The following is a 10,000-nucleotide window of genomic DNA, read 5'->3' as shown; positions in this document are numbered from 1 at the left end:
TTGTTGGCCAGTGTCGACGATGTGCAGCATGGGTTTCCTCCCTACGAATCATGTGTGTTATTTTCTGCGTTGAGAACAACAGTAAACAGCAAGTTGCAAGCGAACAATGATTCGTTATGAAACTGCTTTCTCATATCGTTAAACTGGATGGCGTCACGCTTAGTTCTTATCAACTGATCTTCTTTTACCAGACCTTATCAAGGCATTAGATGCAGCCTTAATTAGAGTCATACTTATCTATCTATTAAAAGTTTGAAGTAAAATTTTCTTCTCACAACAATTTTTAGGGCTAAGATGTTGAATATCGTTTCACTTTCATACCATTGCAAAGCAGGAAATCCTTTGTTTCTTTCCCCACTCCATCATAATCCAGCCTTTTCGCTTTTGTCTAAGGTATCTATAATTCACTACATGTCGCTTTCATCTGTCTTCGTCGGTGTAGTTGATGAACTCGAGGATTCCAATTGTCCTAGCTGTGTTTGTTACCATAATCAGAGAAAACTTTCTACAGAAAACTTCGATTTTGTGCAGCAACTTGTTTTAGGTTGGAGCACTTCCATCAGTTTCTCTACAAGATAAAAACCTTGCTGTCTTAAAAACTGCCGTTCGGAGCTCGGCCATACGCCAGCAATATAAAAATGGATTAATAGACGAGTTCATGAACGCTATGGTGGAAGGGAAGGTCCATAGAAATATTGTTTAATTGTTAGTCATACCTGAAATTAAAGAACAATGAATAATGGAGAATATCATAAAATCATCGCGAGGAACTATATGAAAATACTTTTTGCACTCCTGGTTGATTGACGTGTGAGCTGGTTATTCGTACCAGTTGAATTTTCCACTGTTTGTCGTTGAATGTGAATTTGCAGCTGATGCCGACGAACAATTCGGTGAATGTTGATGATACAAACCAAGCAAACTAAAAGTAAAATTGTGATGCCAACAGTCGTAAGATAATGATGAGTATTCCGCGACCAAAAAATTGAAAATGAGAAAAAGCACTAATGGACCAAATAGTTTCAAGTGCATAGATCGCCCTGCTCGTTGTCATTAAATTTGGATACTGCAGGTGATAATGAAGAGCTACGAAACGATCCAGTGTTATGGCTGTTATTGTCGCGAGAGAGACACCGCACCCAGCAAATCCTAAGATCCTTATTGCTTGTTGTAAGTCGGGCACGGTTCTTGCCATTTCAGTAGTGATGTAAACTGGTTGTACCACCAATCCAACCAGAAGATCTGAAACAGCCAAATTGCTGAGAAAAATGGCGGAAGGTGAACGAGTCGATGGTGTCCTTAATATGGCGACTAACACAAGAGCATTACCAAGGATGGATGGCAACATCAAAGCTGCATCGAGGATGCAGTTTGCAATTACCGCTGTCTCAAAGCCACTAATTGGGTAAGGGTCTGTGTTGCTAGAATAGTTTGCTTTAAATTTGCTGGTGATCATCATGCGTTTTCACCTTTCCTCAACAGACGGCTTCGCTTTGGCGTTCAATGAAATATCTTATGTACGGATAATGATTATTCATCATCATATGACTTCGAGAAAAGAGTAAATATCGATGAGACGTTTTAGATTGAAATAGGGCCTGCTGTCATGTCAGAGTGGGTGTTTTCCACACGATTTGTATCTGCAATTCACCCACTAAATTTACGATGTTCGCTCCTCTTCGAAAGTGAGTTGTAATTACAGTAAGTACCGTTAGGATATTTTCTGGAAAAATTTAATGGCTGAGCATATGAGGAATATGAATAATACAAATAAATAAGATCATAAATAAGATCATAGCGCACGATGGGAAGGCTTAGTGTAATAGCATCAGATATATGTTTGAGTTTCTGTATTCTGATTAGTTGAATTTTTTAAGGTATGGTACATTTCATTTCATTATGGTGTCACTTTCGGTGCTTACGAGATCTTACAAAGTAAAAACTGTTATTATTAAAAGCTCTTTATATAATAATAATCCTTTTTGATAATAAAGGGCATAATAATTATTCTAATTATGCTTTCGAGGCCGAAAACGCTAACTTGCACGAATATGTAGGAATATCTTTTACGTCCCCATTTAAGGAAAAGGTTGTATGATCGATTAAAAAGAAGTAGAAAAAAAAATTAACTAGATCAGAAAAGTGCAACAAATTCTATGAGACCTTAAAAATGATTAAAACAAAGGAAAGATATTAACTTCCAGAGCAAAAAAGTAAATGCTCTCTCTGTTTCTCTTATTTTTTTGAATTTAGGCTCATTTGTTGCCTTTGCTCATGGATGCCTTCTTCTACGTTCCCTTTTGGGGCAAAAATTCGTTATAGGAAGATCATGCACAAATCAGGAGTAAAATGTTTTGGGATCTTTCTGATCCAGAAGGAAGTATAAGAGATCCTTTTGGTTAAGTTTGATTTTGTTAAATGTCCATAAAGATGTTTTTAATCAATTCATGTCTTAATTTCTACTTACATGACGGCGAAAAGTCATTTCATCACTTTATTGACAAGGAGCTCAAACACGAATAAATAAAACAAAATTTAAATGTGCCACTTATAGAAGTAACTCTTCCTTCTTTGCGAAATGAATAAATATCCTTCTTATGGATTGAAAATTACTCCAAAATCTTTTTAAAGGTTATCTTTACCTTATACGATAATATACCGCTTCATTTCTTTGGTTTTTTCATATCTCGTCTGGTTTCATTTCGTTTCGCTTCTCAAAGTAGAGTGAGCCATGAAGATGTGTTTCTATGCGCACGCCTAACCGCGACACTGTCCCTTTCAGCGAAACCCAGTTTAGATCAGTGTAGGTTAACTGCGTCGAGCCAGAGGCTATCTACTCTTTCAGAAAGTCCACCTCTCATGGTAAACAACCATCCAGTGATGCAGCTTCCATCGGCGAAATCGATTGGAATGTGTATTGACCAAAGATTAGACTGGGAATTTTATAAACAGAGCATTTATAAAAAAAATTGCCTTTGCTTTTTATTATTAGATGTGTAGATTATTGTCGTGTTGTTCGGGGCAATTGCGGAATTTGTCTCTCTGAAAAGCTGCAGCACGTTATTTGGAAGCATGTCCATGTTTCACTATATTCATTTGAACAGGTAATTGCAGATTTTGAAAAAACTCCCACTTTCAAAATAGAGGTCAATTGGGATAGTTTTGTAGTTAAAACGATTTTTAATTTACTTGAAGATTGAAATCGATTTCATATCAAAAAGCAGATAACACCTAAAGAAAAGACCACAAGCCTTGTGAATCCCCCTATTCGTAATTTGAGTGCATATTCGCAATTTGTTACAGACTACCTTATTTTATTATTTATGATCAAAAGTCCCTATTCACCCCCAGAGGTTTATATATATTTCCATTCTTTGCGTTATCAGGATTAATCGCAGAGAAATTTTTTCTGATTGATTAAATATTTGCCGAGATATGCCTCCTCAAAGTTCGTCCTTTGGCCACGCCCCTTTGATTTGGTCGGGCGAAGTTAATACTGGTAACTAAAAGTCGCTCATGACGTCAGAGTCAGAACGTCTTTCGATCGATGTACCTACATTCACTTGACTACGCGAAGTTACATTATTTGAGACGAATCTGGTATATTTGAGCAACCAGCGACCACGCAACGAGTCGGCATTTTCACATCAGTTTACAGCAAGACACATGTTCTTATACAAGAAGTTAACTTTCGTTCTTGCTGTGACGTCACTGAATGTTGGAGAGGTAGTAGGCTCGAGACTCGGCCCAGTAATTCTCTCCTGACCAAGTCAAAAGGGCGTCGCCAAAAGAGTAACTTTGATGCGGCATATATCGGGAAATATTTAATCAAACGCAAAAAATTGTTTGGAGATTTATACTGATAACACGAAGAATCGCAATATATTTAAACCTCTGGGGGTGAACAGGGAATTTAAAGAAAAATCATTCGAAATACGTCAGTTACTCTTCACTACCTGCATTAGTATTACTTTACCTATGATAGAGATCATTACATCAAAGGCCTCAAAATCATTCATAATATATGACTTGCAATGAAAGCACTAGTTTGCTAATTTTGACCACCCTCTTTTCTTTTAATTTTGTTTATACTGGTTCTATTAGTTTCACTTAAACAACAATAGACCCTAGAATTGAGTATAATTCTAAGAGAAAAAGAGAAACCTCTATTATATTATCGTGCTTCCTTGCAGTACATCACTTGGTGATGTATTGGAGTTAGTCTCAAAAAGTACAATATAATCATTACCGACAATGCTCTTAAAGAAAATTTACAATACCTTACTAGAGAATTGAAGAACAGAGATTATTTCTAGTTTCATTTGTGAACCTAGTGATACAACGCTGCTTTTTGGTGACGGAATGATCTGTGAGCAGCTTTTCACTTGACTTAGGACCAACAACAAAAAAAACTGTATCTGACAAAATAATAAAGGTGTGATAGATTTATTAGTACCTGCTTAAGCTTGGTATATAAAAGTTCGTGATTAACGCTTAGGCCTTTCCCGATTGCGCTGAGCACCTTTTGAGCACTTTATTGAGTTTGGGACACTATTTTGCATTTTGAGCACGACTTGGTGTCTGTCGGTCAGGTAGCTGGTCACGCGAGAGCGTGTTTAGAAATGCCGAGATCTTGTAGTTTTAAAAGGAGAATATCGCGATTTATACTATCAAAAGCCTTACTCATGTCCAACAAAACCGTAGCAGAGAGTTCCTGTTTATCTATGCCAGTCAAAATGGCATCTGTGGAGCAGATAATTGCTGTTTCTGTGGAATGAAGTTTCTTATTTCCACTTTTTTTCGCTGAGAGATGGTTATTTTTTGTTAAGTATGCGGTCAGCTAGGTCAACGAAATTCTTTCACGTACCTTTGACAATATTGGTAATAACGAGATCGGTCTGTTATTACTGGGTTGTTAATGATCTCCTTCCTTTGGAATAGGTGTTACTACTGCTTGTCTCCATCCTCCATGGAACACACCACTTGCAAGAGAGGCATTTATGACGTGAGTGAACGGCGACAAAATAACTGACAGACCCGCCCTTGATTACGCACGTAAGAGATTTTGTCAAAGCCCGGCGCTTTGTTTGATGGTAAAGATGCGATGATCTGTTCAACTTGCTTACAATTAACAGAATGGAATGAAAATTGTTCAGACAATGGGTAGTGCGTAGGGACGAAGGTTGTTTTTGTAAGATCGTAATTACACTCAGAGGGAAGTGCTTTGATTTTGTCAACAGTGCTTCGGCCGACTGAGGTAAAAATTCATTAAAGGAGTTTGCAACGGATTCCTCGTCCTGACTATACACCAAACAACTTGACGATTTCCTAGGAAGGATGGATATTATGGTTTTCCACAATCTTATGGTTTTTCCAACAGTCGTCTCCGTGGCGCAATCGGTCAGCGCGTTCGGCTGTTAACCGAAAGGTTAGTGGTTCAAGCCCACCCGGGGACGATATTTATTGGAGAAATTTGAATTATTTTTAGATTAAAATGTTCCTGCGTCGAATTTTGACCATGAGAAGGCTTTTCTGAAGCGAGAGAATTATGACACCCAAGTATCAGGCCTGGATAACAAAGGGATTCTGTTGAGCCTTTGAAAATTAAAAGATGGCTTACTTGTTTCTCGTATGAGAAAGTTGCCATAGTGGTTGGTGTTTTAGTTTCAGAGAAAAAAATGTGAAATTGTACCCTATTTCATGATCCGTTCCTGAAGTGAAGGTGGCCATTGAACAGCCTTTTTTTTTGCACGTAGTTGCACAATTGGGAGGATTGAACCTTCAGCGGCAAATTGAAATGCTTTTTGCCTATTTTCAGTCATTTAAAACAACTTATTTACTCTTATTCCCCTGTTTTACAGGCTTTCCTATTGTTTTGTAACAACCAAGTGACTGCAGCGTATGCCATTTACCACTGACTAAAAAAAAAAAAAAAAACACATACATGGAGATCGTATGTTTTAGTTAGCATTTGAATTCACCTAGGAGTTTAATATTGGTGATGCATTATGTACTCGCCGTTGGGGAATTGATCCCAGTTCACCCCTTGCGTCAGTGATAATTATCACTGCACCGCCGATCGAGCATTGATGATACTCTTCATACATACTATTTTCAATTGATGATAAAGTCGCTGTGTGAACTAAGACAACTGATGAACAGAGACGAAGTGGTAAAGATCAACAAACTGGTGGCCTGAATCACTTGTAGATATAATCCTGCAACAGGTACCTGATCACTAGGATATGACACTCTTAACCAAGATGTTGTGACATGAGTGGCCTGTTGGTCTAGTGGCATGATTCTCGCTTTGGGTGCGAGAGGTCCCGGGTTCGACTCCCGGACAGGCCCTTTATATACATTTTGTAATTCTGATCTTTTTTTTTTCAGATATAAGGGTGTTCCTTAACAGCCTTATGACAGAGATGCACGCCCATTAAATCATGCAGTTCATATCTGCGAAGTGAAAAAGTATCTATTATACAATTTTAAACTTATCTTTCCGAAACTTTCTTTAAATCTGGTGCTTTTTCAGTCGAGTGTAGATGCCGCCATTTTGAAAACATCTCAGCTTACAACACGCAGCTTACAAATTGTTACCGGTCAGCCGTCATAAAGCTGTCTGATCTCAGGTACACCTTTCTATGTAGCTTTTAATTGTTGAAGCAGTTCACCTTGAGGCGGGAAAGAGGACTGGAGACTTTGTTACGTCACGATAGAGCGGCCAGGTTTCCAAACAAGATCCAAAATGGCTTCTTCCGAAGTCGACTTATCGGCATGTATGGAGGAAATTTACAAAAAGCTACGCTATTCTTTGGGATATCTAAACGCAATGTCAGTCCTCTGTTTAAATGTTCCAAGTGTATGTGCACAGATTGGAGAGAATCAAAAGAGTAAAAAACAGAAGAGTAGCGCCATATGAATCATAGTGAAATAAAAAGATAGTAGATAAATCAATGAGTTTAAAAAACTGAAAGAAAAAAGTAAGGTGAACACAAAATGCTGATTTTCTTATTTTTTTGTTTTGCTTTCTTCATTGACGAAATGAAAAACCTGGCTTAAGATTGCAACTTAAATGTAAGACAGGAAAATTTTCCTACAGCGCTCATATCTGCAACCCTCCGCGTGATAAACAAACCCAAGTTCCTAGTTTCTTAGTTCAGGCAGTGGTGGGATGGGATCTCCGCTAAAACACGACGAAATGGCCTGAAATCGCTACTAGAGAACTAAAAAAAAGAAAACAATAACAACAATATCTGAAGGTTAGAGTTTATTTGCTTGATTCTTTAAGGAGCTCGAGCTACAAAGCGGAGCGGTAAAATTCCTAAACAAAGCTTAGTACTATTATCCTCTCATTGCTGTATTTTGCGAAACGAAATGAAATGAAAACCTGTAGTTTGTGGAATAGAAATCAGTTAATGATCTGCGAAAAAGAAATCCGTAATTTTCGAAATATAAATCTGTAATTTGCGAGATGGAAATCGTAATTTGCGAAATAGAAATCTGTAATGTGCGTGAATAGGGATCTTTTATTTGCGAAACGAGCCAAATCTCTGAGGAAATCTCCACAGGCCAGAAGAATGAGTCGGTCAGTTCACCTCAAGTATGGATTGCATACGCAGCCTCCCAAATGATAATCAAAACAACTAGCGAAAGTGAGAAATAGAAAATCTGTGTAATGTACTTCGCAAAATCTCCACTTTGTTCGTGAGTAAATCAAGAGTTCGCTGAATAACATGAACATTGAATGTTGACGGAAAAAGGCAGAGTTGAACGATCAAACTCTTACTTAAGCAGCCAACGAAAACACAAATCAAATTTTCTTCGAGTTTTTCAAGGAGGTAAAATCATTCATTGTCGCGATGAAAACTGCAAACAGCAAACTATACAAATGACATGAAAATAGCCACCTTGGTGTTATAGCGAAAGTATTTGGGGCAGTGTACTTCTCCCATTTTTTGTCTTAACCCCAAATGAGACATCTTGAAGGAATTCGTCATGTTGCATCTAATTCATAAAGCTCATTCTGGCCGGCGATTTCAACTTTCATGTAGATAATCCCACGAACACTGAGGAAAGGAACTTCCTCAATTTGCTGGATTCGACTGGTCTTCAGCAACAAGTTGAAGGCCCAACTCCCTGTGATGGACACACTCTTGATCTCATCATCACTCGCTGCGCTGATAACCTTTTTTCAGAGTTGAAAATTCTTCCTGAACTGCCCTCTGATCACAAACGCGTGCTTTGTAACGTTGATTTTCCTCGCCCTGCTCCAACCCACAAGAGTATAAGATATCGTAAATTTCAGAATGTTGACATAAAAAAATTTAGTGAGGACATCGCCACCTCGTCACTCAATAACCTTGCGGGAAGTGATATTGACATCATGATTGATCAGTACAATGAGATACTGTGCTCTCTTCTCAACAAACACGCTCCACTACAGTCAAGAGAAATAATTTTGAGGCCACATGCTCTTTGGTTCAGTGACGAGCTAAGAGAACTTAAACGGGAGGAAAGGCGATTCGAGAGAAAATACGTAAATACCAACCTGACAGTTCACAAACAAATGTATCAAACGATATGCACAGAATACACCAAACACATTGAAGCTGCTAAAACTGAATATTTCAGGAAGAAAGTTGAGGATGCAAGTCAGGATCAGCTGTTCAAGTTTTTTGACAAATTTCTTTGTGTAAGAAAGGCTCCAGTCTTGCCCAAACACGAATCAAACAAAGAACTTGTGAGAGAGATTTAGTGAACATTTTCAGATGAAAATCGCCAGTATTCGACGTGATTTATCTGCTAGTTCGTTATCAACATCAACAATTGAAGATCATGAAACTTGTCCTGCTTGTGATTTATGCCTGTGATTTATCTGCTAGTTCGTTATCAACATCAACAATTGAAGATCATGAAACTTGTCGTATTTCCAGCCTGTGTCGTGGAGCGTGATAAAACGCTTTAACATGTCATTGAAAACGAAATCTTGTCAACCCTATCCTGTTCCAACCTGGATTTTAAAAGGTTGCATCAATCAACTGCTACCAACTATAACGAAAATTATCAACTCATCCTTAGAACAAGGACTTCTTCCATCAAAATTAAAAGAATCTATTGTTTATCGCTTTTAAAGAAACCAGCTTTGGACCTGGAAGACAACAACAACTTCCGCCCAATATCCAACTTGTCATTTCTGGAACTTCTCATTTCAACGCTGGAAAGAGTTGCTGCCGTTCAATTAGACAATCACCTAACCGATCATCAACTTTATGCTAAGATGCAATCAGCATACCGGTGATGTCACAGCACTGAGTCAGCACTACTTAAAGTGTTTAATGATATCAATACTGAATATGAATGCGACGTAGTCCGTTTGGACTTATCAGCGGCTTTCGATACCGTCGACCACAAAATATTAATCAAACGATTGGAGAATAAATATGGGATTTCTGGCCTTGCCCTTGAATGGCTAAAGTCATATCTTCAGGAAGGACCTCAACGTGTTGTAGTTAATAGAACTTACTCCGATCCAAAACGTAACTCTTTTGGCGAAGATGTTATAAGAGCTCATGGCATAGATGCGATGATATATGTTGATGATTCTCAGCTCTATATCATAATAAAGCGGAGCAATTGTCGTCTTGCTTAAGAACAGCTTGAACTTTGCATTAACGATGTTCTATGTTGGAACACGCAGAATGGTCTTAAAGCGGCAACCCAACCAAGACTGAAGTCATTCACTTCTACTCTCGCTTCACGTCCACTGACAGCATCTCACACCTCAGAGTCGCCCCTGCTATTATCGAACCGGTAAATGAAGTGAGAGATCTTGGCATCACTCTTGACTCTACCCTCACTCTTCGCACCCACCACAACAATATATGTCGCTCTGGCTCATTATCTTTGCACGAACTTAGTCAAATCAGGAAATTTTTATCTCAGAAAGACACCGAAAGGGTCGTTCATGCCTTTATTTCCTCTAAATTGGATTACTGCA

General features: G+C 38.3%; 1 protein-coding gene and 2 non-coding genes across 3 annotated transcripts in view; 2 read left to right on the top strand and 1 right to left on the bottom strand.

Annotated features, from left to right (window-relative positions):
- Positions 1-540: 540 nt before the first annotated feature.
- Positions 541-10,000, bottom strand: part of LOC111346720 (uncharacterized) — a 12,061-nt gene continuing 2,601 nt past the window's right edge. Inside the window, exons 2-4 of the mRNA XM_088734406.1 lie at positions 9,782-9,861; positions 948-1,397; positions 541-688 (exon numbers count right to left, since the gene is read on the bottom strand). Coding sequence (XP_088590532.1) covers positions 541-688; positions 948-1,397; positions 9,782-9,861 — 678 coding nt within the window. The remainder of the gene's footprint in view (positions 689-947; positions 1,398-9,781; positions 9,862-10,000) is intronic.
- Trnan-guu (transfer RNA asparagine (anticodon GUU)) lies at positions 5,383-5,456 on the top strand. The gene has a single exon. It is a non-coding gene; the product is annotated as a tRNA-Asn (tRNA).
- Trnap-ugg (transfer RNA proline (anticodon UGG)) lies at positions 6,280-6,351 on the top strand. Its single transcript has one exon. It is a non-coding gene; the product is annotated as a tRNA-Pro (tRNA).

The sequence above is a fragment of the Stylophora pistillata genome, chromosome 9 (genome assembly GCF_964205215.1).
Source record: "Stylophora pistillata chromosome 9, jaStyPist1.2, whole genome shotgun sequence".
NCBI classification, from domain to species: Eukaryota; Metazoa; Cnidaria; class Anthozoa; order Scleractinia; family Pocilloporidae; genus Stylophora; species Stylophora pistillata.
This window is presented reverse-complemented; position numbering and strand designations above follow the sequence as displayed.